Raw genomic sequence first — 20,592 nt, 5'->3', positions numbered from 1 at the left:
TGTCAGCACAGAACTGGACATGGGGCTTGAACTCAAAAGCAGTGAGATCATGACCTGAGCCAAAGTCAGACATTTAACCCACTGAGCCACACATGCTTCCCCCCACCCCAAAGGTATTTTTCAAGCCCCTCTGACTGCAGAAACTGAAGGCAATCTGTATCTCCCCAGCATTGGGCACCCACTGGAATCTTTGCTCAGCTCTTTAATCTTCCAGCCGCTGCTTTTTGTTTGGTTTCTTGGAATCTTTCTCTGTGCACGATCACATTGGTTGTCAACAAATTTCATTAGGGGAATCTATAGCAAATTTTGGAGCCCTCCATGCAGTTTCCAGCTCTGTGTCTGACCTGTGATCGGTCTCCTTAGCCCAGTAAGACCACTGCTTTCTGCTTGGGCTCTATTATCTCATGTCACTGAATTGGAAATACCTTCAAAGAAAACTGGGGCAAATTTGGCACTTATTTCATATTCTTCTCTTCTTTCAAAGACTGAAGTCCTTAAAATTTTTACCAATTTAATTGTTTCCAAATACCCTAAAACATTTGCTTGTTTGTTTTTGTAGTTTTAGAGGCAGGAAGGTTAATCTGATACAAACTATGTTGCCATGCCCGGAACTGGATGGATTGTGTCATCTTACTGCTTATTTTTGAATAATGGTAGAGTTATCCAGACCAGTGATGTTTTCAAAAATATCCATAAGGTTAGTAATGAAGGTGTATGTATTATAATTGTGTTATAGAAATTTATTTCTTTGCAAACTACATCAAATAGCTTTTGCCATATTGATCCCTATGCATCCCCCCAATAGCCTCTCTGCCATAGCTGACTTGTGAGGCTTCTCCTCTGGGTTGATGTCATCTGCTACTCTGAGGCATAAAACATACAGTGTTTTCCAGTGCTAAAACTGTCCCTCGTTCTCGAAGATTGTAGATGGGAATTTTTCTGATGGGGATTTCCAAAGCTGTGTCATTTATTTTAGGGAGCTCCACATTCTATTCAATAGGTGAATAAGTCAGCATCTATTCTTGGTGTTTTTCCTCATTTTAGTCCAGATTTCACTGAATTTGAAAGCTGTTTTCTATCATTTATAATTTAAAGATGTAGTTGTCTCCTAGGTTCATGGTAGATGAGGTTTTTAGTTTCTTTCTTAAAAAATTTGGTTAGGGGCGCCTGGGTGGCGCAGTCGGTTGAGCGTCCGACTTCGGCCAGGTCACGATCTCGCGGTCCGTGAGTCTGAGCCCCGCGTCAGGCTCTGGGCTGATGGCTCAGAGCCTGGAGCCTGTTTCCGATTCTGTGTCTCCCTCTCTCTCTCTGCCCCTCCCCCGCTCATGCTCTGTCTCTCTCTGTCCCAAAAATAAATAAACGTTGAAAAAAAAAATTTGGTTAGTTTTCAGCTGGCAATTAGAGAGGAATAAACACCTCTGTTCTCTGTAATCTTCAGTGTATGATCATGAGTTCTATTTAAGAAGCAAAATCAATAAGTCCTGATGACTCATCTCAATATGCATTCTCAATAGGAGTGATATGCTTCCAAAGGGTAATAACTGGTTCATGGTGGAGGTAAGAGGAGTAAACATTTCTTAGATAATATAACAGTTTGTGGTCCTCTAAACAGCCACAGTATATAAACAGATACAGTGTTATCTGCAATATTAAAATGTCACGTGGAAAGGACAATTAGGAAAAGAACATCTAAAAGGCTTCTTAGGGGGTTGATAATGGTAAAAACATTGAGGAGCAATGCATTAGAAGGAGGACAGGTGAGAGTTAAAAATTAGGGTGGCTTCCAGTTTTTTGTTGATTTGGGAGCCAGGTGGATAATAGGGTGGGAAAAATAGAACTACTCTGTTCAAATATTAGGTAAGCCAATATGTTTTTATATTTGTTCTAAGAAATATTTTAGTATCTTAATGGCTGCAAATAGCTACTTAAAATATATATGTCCTCATGTATTTCCAGGCTATTGTAAATGTAATTAAATATATATTTGTAACACACACACACACACACACACACACACACACACACACACTGTTCAACAAAAGCTGGTGTACAATATTCAGTGAATACCAAAACATTAAAAAATCATCTCATATCACACATTTCTTATATGTCAATATGCCTATCTGGATGAAAAACTTCCTAAATACATTCTGTAGACAACATGCATTGATTGCTTATGGGTAATTATCTAAGCTCTAAATCTTCTCCATGGACATGTATCTGTTTCTACCTCCAATATATCCACACATCTCTGTTCAGTGACATGCTGTCCATGAAATTTTAATTACAGTTGATTCTTGAACAATGTGGGGGCCAAGGGTGCTGACTCCATGCACAGTCAAAAATGCATATAACTTTGATTCCCCCCAAATTTAACTACTAATAGTCTATTGTTAACTAGAAGCCTTACCAATAAACACAGTTGATTAATATATTTTGTATGTTATATGTATTATATACTGTATTCTTTCAATAAAATAAGCTAGAGAAAAAGAAGTGTGAGGAAGAAAATCATAAAGAAGATAAAATACATCTACAGCACTGTACTTCATATATTGAAAAAAAGTCTTCTGCATATAAGTGGACCTGGGCAATTCAAACCATGTTGTTCAAGAGTCAACTGTACTTGTGGAGAGATAATGATCATTCTCCTAGGTGTAGCAAATATTTTGTATCAATATGTAGAATTGAAGACCTATGATAAATGTTTTTCTTGTTTTATTTTTTTGCTTTTCAGCAACCTGTACTGGACATGCCTCCCAGTTACACTGCTTCCCCCTTGAATTAAAAAAAAAAAAATGGTCATACACATTTGCTGTGTTCAAGTGTGATGGGTCTGGTATCTTGTCATCTTGGCCACAGCTGACTGAATCAGATTGGCATCTGAGTTGAAAGTATCTTCTAAGGGCAGGCAGGTAGCCTACAGACTGTCCTGGCTTTGGGACTCTGATTACAAAATGCTCTCTATTTGATGATTACTAATTGCTCCTTTGATCAGAGGCCCACCCATTTTCCTTCCTTAAATTCCAACATCCTGTGAGTTCGCAGAATCTCTTCTTCCATTTTAGCTGTAATCTCTCTTAACTCCTTACATTATTTTTCCATTCCCCAGCTACCATTCTTCCTTACATCTCCAGTGGTCCTTTCTCTGCTGGAGCTCCTTTCTGTCCTCATTTTCCTGGCCTCAGCTCCCTCCACCTCCCCCCTTTGATGTCCTGGACTGCTATTTTCTCAACACCTTATACCTCACTGTCACCTCAAGATCTGATTCTCCTTGCCCTGCCCTGACACCTGCTAACTTAGGATAAAGTCCCTAAGGCCACAGGTCTTCTTGCTTTTTATACATAGTTATATTCTTATTCATTAATTTCACTTTAAATATTACCCTTTAAGTGAGTAAATTCAAAAACTCAAGAAACAGTAATGCATTAAATATTAAACACCTATTCTAGCAATGTGGTAGATGATACATTCTGAAAATCTTTTCACTCTTAGATGCCTAGAAATTAAGTGAAAATTGCAACAAATACCCATTCCAATTAACAAACCCAAGTTCACAAGAAAGGCAAATCCCCTTAGCCAAAATACCAAGAGGGAACTGAAAACAGATTGCTTAATGGATTATGAATGTCTTGGGAGGTTTTGCAGACAAGAAATTTAGAGCAGACCTAGTGGGGAGATAGAAATGAAATCTCTGTAGGAGCCAGGGTCCTTAAATAACAAGGAAAAACTCGGGTCCTCCCTAAGCCTTAATGGCCCTCACTGGTGACATTCTAATGCATATATTTCAGGAAGACAGGGAATACTCTCAAAATGAAAGTCTCAGACATATGGGAAATAGTTAGCAAAGAAACTAGAAAATATGTGGGTCAACCTAAAGCATTTAAAAGCAAAATAACATCCAATAATGGGAGAAAGAAAACAACATATAGTTAAAACACTGGAAAAATATGTAAATGGTAGCAGGATGATAGCAGAGATAAAGTGTACTACAGTAATTTTTTTTTCCTAGGAGGGAACAGAGGTACTATTAACTTTAAATGTATTATTTAACTAATATATATTTGAAACACTAAACTCGGCACTAAAATCATAGAAATAGTATAATTTCCAGAATGGTAGAGGGGAGAAATGAAATAAATGCAATTCAATTAAAAACCAATTGGGAAAGGGGAAACACATAATAATAAAAATGGAAAATATAAAGTAGGACAGAAATCCAAATATATAATAAATCAAATAAATGCAAGCTGATTAAGTAGCCAATTAAATGATAGAGATTGTCAGACTAGAAGAAAAAAAACTAAATCAGTTGTATGCCATTTATAAGAGATATAACTAATACATATGGTCACAGAAAGGTTGAAAGTAAAAGGATGTGAATAGTTTGAATAGTAATTAAAAAATTATATTTTCATATAAGACAAAACAGACTTTAAACCAAAAGAATACTATCATTAGAGATAAACAGGTTCACTACACAGTGATAAAAGGGTTAAACTACCAGTTAATTGGTAATTCCAGCTCAATTCTAGCTCTACCACATATTGGCCATGTGCCACTTATTTGTAAAACCAAGTTATTAGTAATTACACTATAGGGTTGTTATAGCGATAATGATCTTACATGTGAATAATGTATCAAAATGCCTGGTACACAAAAAAAGATACTTAATAAATCACAGTATTTTGAATACATTGAAAATATAATAGGGGCACCTGGGTGGCTCAGTTGGTTAAGCGTCTGACTCTTGGTTTTGACCCAGGTCATGATCTCAGGGTCATGAAGTCAAGCTCTACATGGAGTGCCATGCTCAGCGTGGAGCCTGCTTAAGATTCTCTCTCTCCCTCTCTCTCTCTCTGCCCCTCCCCCACTTGCATGCATGCTCTCTTTCTCAAAAAAATTAATAAAATAAAAATATAATAAAATACATGTTACACAGTTATGGCAAAATTATGAAAGTAACACATGAAATAGGTGTAGTTTGAAAAGCACTGGTTCAAAGTAAAAGGATATTGTATCCATTCCAAATAATAGGATAACTGACACAGAAATATGAATATTTACCCAAAAAAGAGGATATTTAATGTTTATAACAAGAGTTCATGCCTGGTGACCAATAAAACAATTATCTGCCAGCTGACATAATACAGCTAAATTTATAATCCCCACGTGGTTCTCCAATAAGCAAATATAAACATGCAAACATACCATGTTAAATAGAAAATTAAGAATCTGTTAGAAATTTTCCATTATATATTTTTTGGCATGAAAATATAGTAACAACCTGCAGTCCTTTCAAAACAGTCCTCCTGCTAATTTGATAGCTACTATAGTACTGAGCATCCTTAATACAGATGATCTGTGTGGTAATTACAACACATCAAAGACAAAGGGGTGACAGAACTGGCCCTTGGAGAAGTCCTCATGTGCTGTGAAAATCAGCACTGAAGCAAAGTCAGTCCACATCTTAGCAACAGGTGGGGTTTCTTATACTTAAACCTGATCTTTTAGAAGCAGAACACTCCTATCTATACCTGGCATGAATCCAAAAGGTGGTACCACTGGACATCAGTCATAACCTCAGACTAAATACACTGTTCCTCGCCTCTGTGTCAATCACAAAGATCACAACTGCAAACATATCCTGTAAGGTAAAGAGGAATTTGCATTTGGGGGACAGATTTTTCTTTCTTTGAAAAGTATTCCCAGGGAGTAAAATGGTTGTATTTGAAAGTTGCTTTAATATTAGGATCCATAACTTGTGCTATTTTCCTTGCACTTAATATATACATAAACTTTACAGATCTTTAATAATATGTTACACTGAAGATATGCTGTTAGCAGCATGTCAGTTAATTTTTCTTATATATTGTGGGGAAAATAATAATTAAGCAGGGAGAATTATCCTTATTTTATTTAACAACAGAATGTTAAATATGTAACTTTGTTTAGGATAATTAAATTAGAAAACTATTGGAAAAAAACTTATACACAATCATAAATAAACTTGAATAAATTTTACATATTCTCTTCCAAAGACACAGTGAATTCTTTTTCTTTAAAGAAAATTTTCTAATTATCATTATCTATGATCTCCATTGACCATGCTCTTTATCCCTATCTATCTATTTCTCTATCTATCTATCTATTTTTAAGTGTTTGTTTAAGAGAGATAGAGAGCAAGCAAGGGAAGGGCAAAGAGAGAGGGAGAAAGAGAATCTCAAGTAGGCTCAACGCTGTCAGCAAGGAGCCCAACACAGGGCTTGATCTCATGAACCATGAAATCATGACCTAAGCCAAAGTCAAGAGTCAGATGCTTAACCTACTGAGTCACCCAGGTTCCCCAAACATGCCCTTTAAAATATTTTAAATTTAAAAAGAATCTATAATTCACTTCTACCAGAATAAATAAAATTAGAGGGAAGTAGATTTCTATAAAAACAAGTCACAATGTACTTTTAAAACTCCATGTATAGTGTATACTTTTCCCGCACATGACCAGCCACTAAGGCCTAATTATAATCATTTCTACAGATAACCCCATCTTTATAAGATATTCCAGGTTGCTATTAACTTTTGATAATTTATTGTAACTGACCATTTTCACTGTCTGTTATGTAAGCATTTATCTAATATTTAACTGACATTCCCAGAATTTAACTAAATACATTTTAGTATAAATCTATAATGAATTGGTAGAGTAGAAAGGTAAAAACTAAGCAGATTGGTTCTGTTTCAATTTTTTTTTTCCAACGTTTATTTATTTTTGGGACAGAGAGAGACAGAGCATGAACGGGGGAGGGGCAGAGAGAGAGGGAGACACAGAATCAGAAACAGGCTCCAGGCTCTGAGCCATCAGCCCAGAGCCCGACGCGGGGCTCGAACTCACGGACGGCGAGATCGTGACCTGGCTGAAGTCGGACGCTTAACCGACTGCGCCACCCAGGCGCCCCATGATTGGTGCTGTTTCAAATGAGACCAGTGCTGCTTTACTTCAAACTGCAGTCTTAAATGGTTTGTAAGGAAGAACTTACCAGGAAAACCTACTGACCTGTCTCAAGAGCTCTGTAACTTGCTGTTATCAAGACTGCTGTGTTACTTATATTCAGTTATTTTGTTTATATGTATGGCATGGTATAATAATTTAAATGTATGGCACATTCAGTCATATGGTGTATTAATAAGAATGTTATAGTAATTTTATGGTACCCTTTTTAAAAGGCTTATGGCACACTCTTTCCATTTCTTTATAGCTTTAATCTGGTCACAGGAAATAACAGTGGTAATGACTCATCAATCTTGGGCTATTAAAACTAAGATGATACTATGAAAGAAGCCACTAGAAGATTGCTAAAATAGCTTTCCTTTCTCAGATATTCAACATCCAGTATCTGGATTTCCCGGATATTTTCCTCTATTTCTTTTCAGTACTCTTGTAGATCTCAACAGACTGTTTTTCCACAGCACAACAGGCAAGCATGCAAAATTAAGGGTGGATAGCTGTAAAACATTCCCTCTTGATCGCTCTTAATATGTTCAGTGTCATTAGGCATAATAATTAGTAAGTATATAAAAATTAAAGTTTAATTTGTTCTTCTAAGCTATTAATGTAGCAAGTGATTTTGCAGTTAAGTATTTCTCAAATATCATCACACACACAAAAATCCAAAGATTATTTTTAAAAGTTATCCTGTATTCCCTTGTGGAATTAAAGAACTATTATGAAACAAGGTACATTTGAAATTTTCTGTAACATTTTTCCAACATAACTGTAGTATCAATTGATTTTCCAATTGATTAACCTAACCCATTTATTTTTCTATCACAATTAAAAATTTCAAATAATTTAACCTATGTCTTAAAACTCCCCCCCCAAATATAAACCTATTTCTTTCAGTATATGTTTACTAATCATTATGCCTATACAAAATGCCAAATTTTAGTAAATTTATGGCTGCAAGATTATTATTTGTATATAGAAGATAATGTTTCTTAAAAAAAATTCATGCCATACTAGTACTCATATAAGTAGCTTTGAAGAAATGAATGAATGCATGAATAAAGTCTCCTACCACCTTAAAAAAAAAAAAAAAAAACTTTCACGTCTTTCAACCTATGAATGTAGAAAACAAAGGTAATTGCTTTTGAAAGTATTCTTCCCAAAAGAGATACCAAAAAGGTCAAATACTAGTGACATCAAATTTGCACTTCAAGTTTGTTTATTAAAATCTAGCTTGCTCTAGAAAGCCAACTTTGTAGATCTAGGAGAACATACATTACAAATGTAAATGCTGTTGGAAAATAGTTTTGACAAAGCTTCTAAAATTCTGTAACACCTGAGAACAACTATAGGATTATGCCTGTATTTGCTGCATGGTTTTGTATGAAACATCTGAAATATGTCTGCCTGGAAAAAAAATGATATGTGATAAAGATGAAAAACAAGTTCAGAGCTAAACCAAGAAAATTCATCTCCTTTCTGAGATGAAAATCTTCTTAAATTTAAAACTGAACAGAGAACTCAGAAGCTCAATATATTCTTTCTGGCTTCTAGTATATGCACATTTTTTATTGTCAATTGTGCCACTTCTACTAGTATACTGTACATATTTTGTGGTTGGATGGAAAAACACTCTTTGAGGAACACTTAAGAAAATACTAAATTAAAATTGTAAGGCACATCAAGAAATATCTGAAAACCTAGAAACCTCAATCTTTATCGATACTTACTATTTTGAAGTATTAAGTGTTGATTTTTTAAACATTTTTTTTAATGTTTATTTTTGAGAGAGACAGAGCGTGAGTAGGGGAAGGGCAGAGAGAGAAGGAGACACAGAATCTGAAGCAGGTTCCAGTCTCTGAGCTGTCAGCACAGAGCCTAACACAGGGCTTGAACTCATGACCCGTGAGATCACAACCTAAGCAGAGTTTGACGCCTGACAGCCACCCAGGTGCCCCAAGTGTTGATTTTCTATTGTAAGAATCACACAATTATTTAAGCTTAAATTGTTTTAATCCTTGAAAATTTTTTTTTAAAAAAATTTCATTCATTATATCTACACAAGGTTATTTACCTTAAATGCAAACATCATAGTTTACTTTTTTTTCCTACTATAGCCCCCCTGCATATGTAAGCTTTGAAAACATGAAACATATTTTGGACTATTTTGAATGAACTATTCAGAATGCATCTGGAGGAAGGGATACTCCTTCTCAAGTCACACGGAACCATGTGGTTTAGCTAGCAGCATACTTGAGTAGATAAGATATTTGGTACATAATCATCTCATACACAAAAGATTCAAGTGATGGCCCATGAATCTCTATCACTCTTTGAAAATGATACTTTGGAAATTGTTCATCCAAACATATTATATTTTTCAACCTATAGACATCCTATAAGTGCTTAATTCTATTTGTCCTCAAACAGGCTTTGAAACAACTGTATAGTCTTTTATCTTTAAGGCAGAAAAAGATGCTAATTAACTAAAAAAGATTTTCTCAAATCGCTCACAAGAACTTTTCAATACACTAATTGATATCCTATGAAAAAGAACATTGTGGAATAAGTTTGGTACATTTTGGAATAAACAAAGACAAATAAATTGTTTCAAGAGAAAACTTCCCAGGACCTTAAAAACAGTAACATGTACTGTGAATCATAAATAGGAAATTGTAGCAAGGAACATCTGGAAAACTATAAATTGCATAGAAGGTTGTGCAGCCCATTTCTTATTTCACATGTGCTTATTTCAACATATTCTTGGTTTATAATATACTTGGTTAGAGGAAATCAAAACTCTACATGGTATTTTAAGTACCTACATACTATGATTTTATATAATGTGGGTAAGATCATGTCATATAGTTTCTTTCTATAATCCTTTATGAGAATACTAGGTATTTGATTGGCTTTTAGGGTACTGAATACTGTCTTTGGAAATGCTATAATGTCCTCTCAATCCTTGTGTTGACTTTCAGAATAAAACTCATCCAACACATCATATAATAAAACATGTCTTGTGTCATAGGAAAATTTGAATATATATATTCCATATATTTTCAAGTTTTCTTATATATATATATATATATATATATATATATATATATTCCGTGTATATGATATCTAGATAGATAGATAGATAGATAGATACAGAATGAGCCCATAAAAATAGATTTAGGGCATCTGGGTGGTTCGGTCAGTTAAGCATCTGACACTTGATTTAGGCTCAGGTCATGATCTCATGGTTCGTGAGATCAAGTCCTGTGTCTGGCTCTGCACTGACAGTGCAGAGCCTGCTTGGGATTCTCTCTCTGCCCCTGCCCTGCTCATGCAGGCTCTCTCTCTTTCTGTCTCAAAATAAATAAATATACATTTTTCTAAAAATTGAAAACATAGATTTAAACTCTTAAATGGATTATAATCCCCTTGAGTATGTAGCCTAGGCATTATACTTTAAGTTAGTGTTGGAAATAATGGTGTCTTCTTTCATGATAGGAATTCAAAAGTTTGCTGCTACTTATTATCACATATAAATGCATTCTATCATCATAATTGATCAAACTTGTTCATCTTTATCCATGAACCTAAATAAATAGAATTTTAAAACCTATGCAGATGTTAGTTAAAAAAAAAAAGAAGTGAGAAGCAGTACTATAATGAGAACAATCGTGTTACTTACGACAATAGGGAATATTTAAAGGCTGATGAGCCTGCAGACATTGTTCTAATAAGAGAGACACAGCATTTCTATATTGAAATCATTCTGTTTTTTTTTTTTTCATTCCAAAACCTCCTCTCAGCATTTTACCACATGGTTGATGATGGATGCAAAATAACTGTGTGTGTGTGTGTACAGGTGTGCTTGTGTGCCTATGAGGATATGTGGGGAGAAGAATGTATATGAAAAGATAACTAGACTGAAGTCAGAATAAAGAGCTACCCATATCTCAGTTTTCCTCTCTCTTCCTCCTAAGTATTCTAAGAAATCAAATGTATACCACATACAGAGAATCAATCACTGGCCTAAAGTATGGGACTACAAGAAAAGTAATTTTCATGTTAGCTTAAGGGGAAATTTGTTTAGTCATTAGCTTTAGGGACTAAATTTACATAATCCACTTATATATAAAAATAAACAACAACCCTCTCAGTTCATATGTGTTCTAAGTTGCAGAGAAGGGAAAGGGAGCTGAAAAGAGAAATGCCTAGAAAAAACTGATTTAGCACTTATATTTAGCACTTTTATTTACATTTAGCACTTATATTTAGCACTTTTAATAATAAGAAATTATTTGTACCCTTCTTAGTTCCATGCCTATTCACCCCACCTTCAATAAGTAAGAAAAGTCATGTGAATCAAGGAGACAAAGAATCCTCTATCTTTTGTTTCCTATCTTGACACAGTTATAATTAGTGTTGATTTCTTAAACTGGCATAATCCCACAAAGTAACACTGGTTCCAATATCCTACTACGTAGTTTCTTCTGAACCCCTTTGTATGAAATCACAGTCCTTTGTTGCACTACCTAGTTTCTGTTCTTTGCTTTCTTCCTCAAAAATCACACAGCCAACTTTTTCCTAAAGACCAAGTTTTGAAGAATACTATTCTCTTGAAATTTCAAGAAATAAAAATGGGCCCACAAATTATTCCTGTAATTGACTAGTAATATGAATTCTATTAACCAGTAATATTTTATAGTGTAGGACTCAAGGTACTTGCCTCTGTTGTGAATATAAATAGAAATTACTTTAAGATTTAGTTTATAATTATTCAGTAAGTTGTTTTTAGTGATTAAATGTGAAAAAGTCCTTGTTGAAGTCCTACTTATCAATAATTTTGCTAAACTGAATAGGTTTTGAAACATAATATCTTAATATTTCAATTAAAAGGAATCCATTAGAATAATTTTTACCCCTTGATCCTAAGCAGCTCAATGGGGCTATGTCTTTTAGCTCTTCTAATTCTATTTTAAGTTTTAGGGAACATCATATTCCGTTAGGACCAGATGCTAAGAATATCATAAATAGAGATAAAGCATATTCTGTTAACATCTTCATCAAAGTTGAAATTGCTCATGTAGATGATCAGAATATGAAACTGTTAATTAACAGTAAGACAATTACTCTCAATTTGCCTTAGCAGATGATGGGAGGTAAAGGGAAATCCAGGAAGAAGGAATGCTTGAACATATTGTAAATCATCAAAATGTCCAATAACAGATTTTGAGAGTATTAGAAAGGTAATTTCTCCTATTCTGAGCATTTATGTCTCTTGGGCCATTCATCAAGCCCCAAATTCCTTCAATGAAACTTCTATTTCTGGGAACTAGTGAAGAACAAATATAAAATATGCCTTGCCCATATTGAGTCTGCTTTACACTTGGATTCCTGCAGTCTTTTCCCTTTCACAGCAGGGTATTTTCATTGTAAGAAGACAAAAGCCCAATTGGAGATTTAAACAAACTTCATGAAAATTTGTTACAACTCATGTAATGTAAACTAGGTATGTATACTTTGTATCACAGCTGTTCAATCCTACTCTGAAAGCAGACCAACTACAATGGGACTAAAGAGATCAGCAAACTAAAGCCCACAGGCAAAATGTAGCCCACTTCCTGTTTTTATAAATAAAATTTTATTAGAATACAGCTATGCTCAATTGTTTGCATAGCTTTCACACGACAATGACATCATAAAGTAAATACAACAGAGACTGTCGTACATAGCCCCAAATATTTACTAGCTGGCCCTTTATAGGAAAGATTTTTTGACACTAAAGAATGCTCTGTGGATTTAATCGTATTAGAAAAAACTCCTGTAGGGGCTCCTGACTGGCTTCATTTGGTTAAGCATCTGACTCTTGATTTTGGCTGAGGTCATAATCTCAATGGTTCATGAATTCGAGCCTCACGCTCAGAGTGGAGCCTGCCTAAGATTCTCTCTCTCCTTGTCTCTTTGATCCTCCCCTGCTCATGCTCGCTCTCTCGCTCTCTCTCTCCCTCTCTTTCTCTCCCTCAAAATAAATAAATAAACTTAAAAAAAGAAGAAAGTCCTGTAAATGTGACTCCAACAATCTTTAAAATTATGACTCTGGCTATAAGGTAGACAGTACCGAACAGTCTATAGGCAACATTATACAACAACAAATAAATGCTCCACCCACTCCAGTCCCAACAATGTTAGTGAAATGTTTCTGCTACTTGACCTAAACTGTTTTTTAGTAGGAACATTAAGAAAGCTAGTTGCATTTTTATCCCGATACACACCCAGTTTATATAAAGAGTATTGCCAACTCACCTGATCCTACCCCTGGGGTGCTCAGATTGCTCTGACATAAAGCTTGTGCTGCTGAGGCGTGAGGCACTGCTGGTTCGGGAAATGGCGGACACATCACTGACATCACTATCTGATGATTTGGCAGAGACGTTATCACAGCTTCTGTACTGATCTTTATGTATGTTATACTAAAGATTAAAAACAAGAAAGTGTGAGCTCCATCATCAGGTTGTGGGAAAAGAGACATACACGGTGAGGTTAATGACTACTTTGCCCACACCAAGTAAAAGTGTACCTTCATAAAAGTAGGTGTGGAATTTAAAATAATCCAAACACAATGTAATATATGATTTTTAGCATAAAAATCCTACATCCTCTGAGCAGTAAAAAAAAAAAAAAAAAAAAAAAAAAAGAGGTTTATGAAGGCTGAATTATAAATCAAACAAAAACTTTAAATACTTGGGTGGAAAATTCACTGAATAAATTATTGGCAAATACTTGAAACCTCAAAATTGTATTAGGTACTTTTTCTAGTGTATCGGTTTTTCTATTTTGCTTTAGTTTTCATAATTACCCATTCTATTCACCTCTACTCTAGCAAAGTATAGGCTGCTTCTATCTGTCTGTATTTTTGATTCTTTCTAAAATGATTCAATTTACCTACATATTTTCCCTATTTCAAGACATCACATTGTTTCAAATTTCTTGAAAAAAATGTATGTCTTCACAAAGGGCTGTGTCAAAAGCTGAGGGGCTGTGCCAAGGAGGATTAGAGCCATGGAGGTAAAGACTGGACTTCAACTTTCTATTATAATTAAGTAGAGATTTTCAGATTTAAACTATCAGCTCAGTGTCAAAAGTAAAAAAAAAAAAAAAGGATTTCTATTAAAATTAGAATTTACACTATATCTTGTATTTTTAAATTTGTCTTTGGTATTCATTACTGAAGATTTTAGAATTCATTAGGTAAAAGATTAAAACAGGCAAAGTTGTCAGAGCAGCTAATAAGCTCTTCTTCTTTCTACTTGATTCTTTTTGCAGTGGAACAAATAGCAAATAGCTTCATATATTAGTATTTTATATATGTGTTTTTATTATAATAAATAGGTTATAATATAACCACTTAAATCTTAATTATATATAATTTTGAAATACCTAATATATTAAGTGATTCTCTTATGTTTCTTACTGGAAGTTAAGATAATATAACTTATTTTTTTTTTAATTTTTTTAATGTTTTATTTTATTTTTGAGACAGGGAGAGACAGAGCATGAGTGGGGGAGGGTTAGAGACACAGGGAGACACAGAATCCAAAGCAGGCTCCAGGCTCTGAGCTGTCAGCACAGAGCCCGATGCGGGGCTCGAACTCACAGACGGTGAGATCGTGACCTGGGCCGAAGTCGGAAGCTCAACCGACTGAGCCACCCAGGCGCCCCAAGATAATATAACTTATTAACAAAAGAACACATAACTAAAAGGAACACATGACTAAACATTGGGTATTTAAGTTTCTTATTAAGTAATTTAATTCTATGTTTATACATTAAAGTGTGAAAATATCAAATGTTTATTAAAGTTGTAGAAAAGCTCATCCATTCTCTGATGTTCCCTATCAGATAACTTTTAATGAACTTAAAGTAATCCATCTATTTATAAAAATTTGTATAAATAATTGTCTTGCTAAAGTACACTAAATAAAATGATGCTAAAAACCTGGATCTGTATATACAAAAAGAAGTATAATACAACGGTACATTTTTAAAAATGCTAGAAAAGATAATCATGTTTATTTAGAAATTCCTCAGATAAGAATAGTTCAGGCCTGAGGTATTTACATGTTACTTTTAATTCTTTACTTCTCATGTGTATGTACTGAGCAAGGAACTTCACATCAAGCATGAAAACAATTCCAAATTATAGAATATCAATGAAATTATCTTTCCAAAGAAATTTTTCATAATTGCATGACTTGTTTTTGAAAGCCATATATCAAATTATAATCCTAAAGAAAATTCATATATGTCCAGGATTGAGCTATTTATACAACTTGATGTATGCTCTAACATTAATATGATTTAAGGTAAGGTGCATTTTAAATTTATGTGGTAACGTTTCATCATCAAATTCTGTTACATCTGATTAACATGATCCTGACATGATTCATTTCAATCAGAACTATTTTTTATTTACAGAGTAGATGTGGTAAAAACTAAAATATGCTGACAGCAGGATCTAAATTTAATAGTTAGTAGGATACAAACACAACTCCTATATTACTTGCCTTGGAAATGATTTTGCTAAGTACATAGATCATGTAATTATTACAGTGTTTCCAAACATATTGAAATGATAGCTTGTCCATGAAAGAATATGAAAGAATTGGGTTCTAATACAATAAAAATGTACCCAGCTATAGGAGATTTTTCTGGCATTGTGTTGACACCCAGAACAAATGTTCCCCTTATTTGGCAAATGCCCATAACATACAGTATAGACTATAGCATCAGGGTATGTGCGTGTACATGGAACTATTTCTCCTAAAGAAATCTTGCTTTTCTGTAAGCCATCTCTTCTTCAACATTTTTGTATATAGACTTCTGCTATTTCAGCAAAGTAATAAAACAAGGTATCTTAAAAAACTAGATCATATTAAATTTTTCTATGTTGGGCGAAAGAAAAATCCATCATTCTCACACAAGATCAGTTTTCTTTGCATTTAGTTATTTGAAGGAAATGAAAGACTTTTATATTCGCCTTTTACTATTTACTTATTTTCAAAATCTGTTAGAAATTTAAATAATGGCTGACTTTTAATCAAGCATAATTTGTTAAATTTCCTATTTATCAATTAAATATTTTAATGGAAACACATTAACTATTATATTATTTAATATTTTAATATAATAGCTATTATATTATTATATTATAATATTCTATTATATTTTTAGAAATATAATATCCCTAGGAAGAATTTATACTAATCATACAGCAGTGAAATAAGTCATTGATGTGAAGGGAGGCTCTAATTATAGGGCAGCTATTTTTAAAAATAAGTAATAATAAACACTTAACAGCTACCTACAAAACTCATCCCATTAGTCTTGGTTGCTGTTCCTGGACTATAGAAACATAAACACTTTTTAAAATGTGAGTGCTTAAATGAGAACTTACCCTCCAATTATGAATTTCACCCCATCACTAGGGAATGTAACACTGTAAACCATCATTGAAAAAACATCATGGTATCACATTTCAGGGATCCTAAAGCAGTCTTGTATTTTTTCAAAAGAAAAGTTAGTGCTAATTCCCTACTCAGGACAGTTAGGGATGTTCCATATTTTAAAGGAGGTGCCAGGTTTGAAATGTTTTAGGAATTATAGTACATTTGTCTAGTAATTCTTTGCCCTGAAGAAAATCTAGTTCTATTGGTGTTTGGTTCTAAATATTGCGAGAATGGTTAACTAATTTCTAATTTGGCAGAATTTCAACAAAGCTATTCATCCAAAATGTCAAATGGATTAAAACACTAAAACAGAGTCAATAAATGAATAAAGTTCAAAATTTAATGTATATTAAATTTATGACAATGCTTGTTCTCAATTATATGAATAAAATAGATATTTGTAAAGTTAATTATAAAATGGTTGGGGTAAAAGAATAAAAAATGAGAAAGACTTTCTTAAGCACGTAAAAGAGTTTTGAGTTAATGGAAATGAAACTACTTAAAATGGAAAACTACTTACATGATTTCCTAATGAAATGGGAACTACTTAAAAAATTTATTGTAAGCATTAGGCCATAATATGAATACTAGAATTGTGGAGTATGTAACTTCTGCTTGACATATAAAATAAAAAATAAGCTAATTATTTGTTATCCTATTTATTTTTCTTATCCTATATTCTTATAAGTTCTTAAAGATACCATATCCATGATCTCACATTTATTGATACAATTTGTAATAATTTTATTTATGTAACACAGTAGTATCAATTTATGCCATAGGAGAAACAGTAATATATTTGAAAGTAATGTTTTTTTTTTTTTAATATTCAAATGGGATGAGAGAGAAAAAGAAAAAGAATGATTGTGTAAAGGAGGGGGCAAAGACAGAATGTGATAGTTTAATTGTATTCAAATTAAAAGCCCTGGAAGAACTTATGAATCCAACTGGGATGACATGTACATTTCAATGATACAAGACGCAGAACAGTAGTACCTAAGTTTAAGACCAGGAGTTCTAGGGCTTATCGCTCCACAGAAAGGCTTTACTAATTCTGGGTGAGACCTCAGTTTTCATAAGCTGGGTAAATAAGAGAGCTGGAATAGAAGATCAATTTCATCTGATTCTAAATTTCTATGAAATCAGAGAACTTGGAATCTCCCAACCAAGATAAACGTACTTGTGATTCATCATGAGTATTAAGTATTAGTGGTTGTTTAGACTTCTAGGGCACTTCGTTTTCAGATTTTTTTTGATCAACTGATTAATGATTAGAGTCCTACTTCAGAATGACCAGAAAGGTTTTCAGTGTTACCCTGATTGTTTACCTCTTTCTTGCTTCCTCTACTGGCCCTAACTCCAACTCAATGTTCTATTTGACCTTATCCTTTGACATGATGCTAAGAAACCAATGAGGCATGTCCAGCTACAATGAAGCATTTCCAGTTTAAAGAACTTTTCTAAATAACTGCATCCAATGTGGAGGCAGAAGACGTACATCATCCTGTCTTCTAATCTCTACTGCGTTTGTAGTAAAAGAAAACAAAGATGATGATGATATTCATAAAGAAGACAAACAAATAAGCTAAGTGATAATAATAAGAATGAACCGCAGGGAAGACTTGTGGAGCTAGAATCAGCAACTCTATGGAACATCAAGATATTCTGCTTGCTGTTTTGTTTTGTGTTGTTTTGAATGATTTTTACTGCTTAAAGTGTTGTTTCAGATTCCTAGGATATTGAGTCTCACTGAGTCACATCTCAGTTGGAAATCCTCCTGCAACTAACCTAAGATGTAAAGTGATAAACTGCCTCTGATACATAGGACTCTATGACAAGTCATACTTTGTAACCACCTCTATTTTCTTGCATTAATCTCTGAATATCTGAGATCAACCTCTAACATTTAAAAATCAGTAGGCTTTTCTACAGTCATATTTCAAATTAACAATATTGATTTAGTAGCTGGTTTTTTTTTTAATTTTGAATTTCTAAAAAGTCATTACTTCCAAAAGGGCTTCTTGACATGAAATTATAACACAGGTTGTTCTGTGATGGCTGGTGCCACTTTTGTAGTATTAAACAAACAAACAAAAAAGGATTTTTAAATAAACCAGATAGTATATTTAAAATTGCTTCATGAGGTATACAATTCTACGCATATTTTAATTAAAATTATTAGCTGCTATTTAGCAGTTTATAAACTCGTAGTGTATCCTTACAAAATAATGCTGAAATATAAATTAAATGTTTTAATGCCACTTGAAATTGGGTAAATTTCAGTTTCTAAGAATTTGCTATCACTTACTTTTCTTACTGAAGACAGATCAAAAAGAAATCTCACATTGCACAACTTATGTCATTCACTAATAAATCTCAATAGTAAACATCAACCTAAAATAGTACTTAAGACTATGAATCTACATCTTATTATTTTAAATGCAATTTAAGCAATAAAATGGCTTCATGTCTTGCTTATGTATAGGAATTTGACTATTGACAACAGATCATTAAGAGACTTTAATAATATCAAGTATTTACATTTCCTTTTTAGAAAAAAAACATTAAATCCAAGTTAATAATATTTTAACAGAGTTATATATCTTGTGAAAATATCAAGAGGAGAGAGGTTATGATGCAAGACCATCACCTGAATGATAACTTCTCTCACACAACTTGGTGCTTACTAGTCCTACCTGCTATATACACTGTACATTTTTAAAAGGGAAACTCTTGGTTGGATACTACTTGTTTTACCTTGGAATATTGCTCGCGATCAAGTTCTTGACTAGAACCAGACCCTGTTGTCTGCTTAAATCGATGCACTTTCATTTTCATCTGTCTTGTTCGCTCCTCCACTACTAAGCTTGCTGCAAAAACACACAATGGAAGCCTATTAACACAGGCGAAGCACTTTTAGGAACTGAATGGTTTAAGATTTCAATTCTTTTGATATGACTTCGATTAAATGAAAATTTAGAAGTAACACATGACTAATAAACAAAATGCAGAATATACAATGCTATCACCTGTTAATTTAAAGATGAACATGACTCAAATCACACAAAATGGGGAACACAAATGTTAGTAACAAAATATAAGGACCCCGCTGCTTCTTCACCTGATATGAAATATTTTCAATTCCATTCATAAATGACTATATGAAATCAGATTTAATTGTGAAAATATGCTTTCAATTTAATCAACTGGTTGTTGCATGTACATATATAGAGAAAATAAATATGCATACTGAAGACATCACACATATATGCACATGCTTAACATGCATGCACACACCCACTTAACATCCTTAACTAACAGCAGTCACCTAAAAACTATTTTAATTGGTAAGCACCTGGTTTGCTGAGGCACTCTTACTAAATCATTAATTTCTACCTGTAGCATGTCATGAATATTTCCAGTCTTAAAAAAGGACTAAGAGTAAAGATTAGATTTCTATTTCTGGTGGCTCTGTCTGACCACATAGATGAAATTCCTATGCTTTGAAAAAGTGACATAAAATGTTTAGCTATTTAAGTTATAATTTGTGAAGAACTGCATTACATTTAAGTCTTTATTAATCTCCTGAGTAGCAAGTGTGACTGTTTAGATGGGAAAATTATAGCTTTCAATAAAGTACAAGTTATTTTAAGTCAGAATCCATCAGAAGCAGCTTAGCTTCAAGAGCATGCCATTAATTAATACATTTTTACAAATTAAGGGGAAAAAAGAGCCAAGTGTGCAGAATCAACTCTTCAAAACATACACCTGTATTGTGTAAGACCTATTTTTATTTTTTACAACTTATCTTTTGACAATTTCCTGGACTATTCAACCTCTGCAACCAGTGCTAAGATTTATTTTTAAGTTATGTATACATACATATATATATATATATATATATATATATACACACACACACACACATATATATACATTTATATATGTATATGTGTGTGTGTGTGTGTATATATGTGTGTGGAAAAATACCTATTTGTATGTGATTAAAGTATTGGGGCTTCTGCCAAGAGGGCCCAATGACTTAAAGGATAGTATAAATGTTGATATATGTGACTTAACTTGGCT

At 33.5% G+C, this 20,592-nt stretch overlaps 1 protein-coding gene across 50 annotated transcripts in view; it reads right to left on the bottom strand.

Annotated features, from left to right (window-relative positions):
• RIMS1 (regulating synaptic membrane exocytosis 1) overlaps nt 1–20,592 on the bottom strand; it is a 489,665-nt gene that overhangs the window by 88,756 nt on the left and 380,317 nt on the right. For 30 of the 50 annotated variants that reach the window (XM_045498708.1, XM_045498709.1, XM_045498707.1 and 27 more), the window contains 2 exons: nt 19,264–19,376; nt 13,304–13,470 (listed from right to left, as the gene is read on the bottom strand). The exons of the other annotated variants lie outside the window; for them this stretch is intronic. In XM_045498708.1, the coding sequence (XP_045354664.1) occupies nt 13,304–13,470; nt 19,264–19,376 (280 nt within the window). The remainder of the gene's footprint in view (nt 1–13,303; nt 13,471–19,263; nt 19,377–20,592) is intronic. 50 annotated transcript variants of the gene reach the window in all.

Source organism: Leopardus geoffroyi, chromosome B2 (assembly GCF_018350155.1).
Source record: "Leopardus geoffroyi isolate Oge1 chromosome B2, O.geoffroyi_Oge1_pat1.0, whole genome shotgun sequence".
Taxonomy (NCBI): domain Eukaryota; kingdom Metazoa; phylum Chordata; class Mammalia; order Carnivora; family Felidae; genus Leopardus; species Leopardus geoffroyi.
This window is presented reverse-complemented; position numbering and strand designations above follow the sequence as displayed.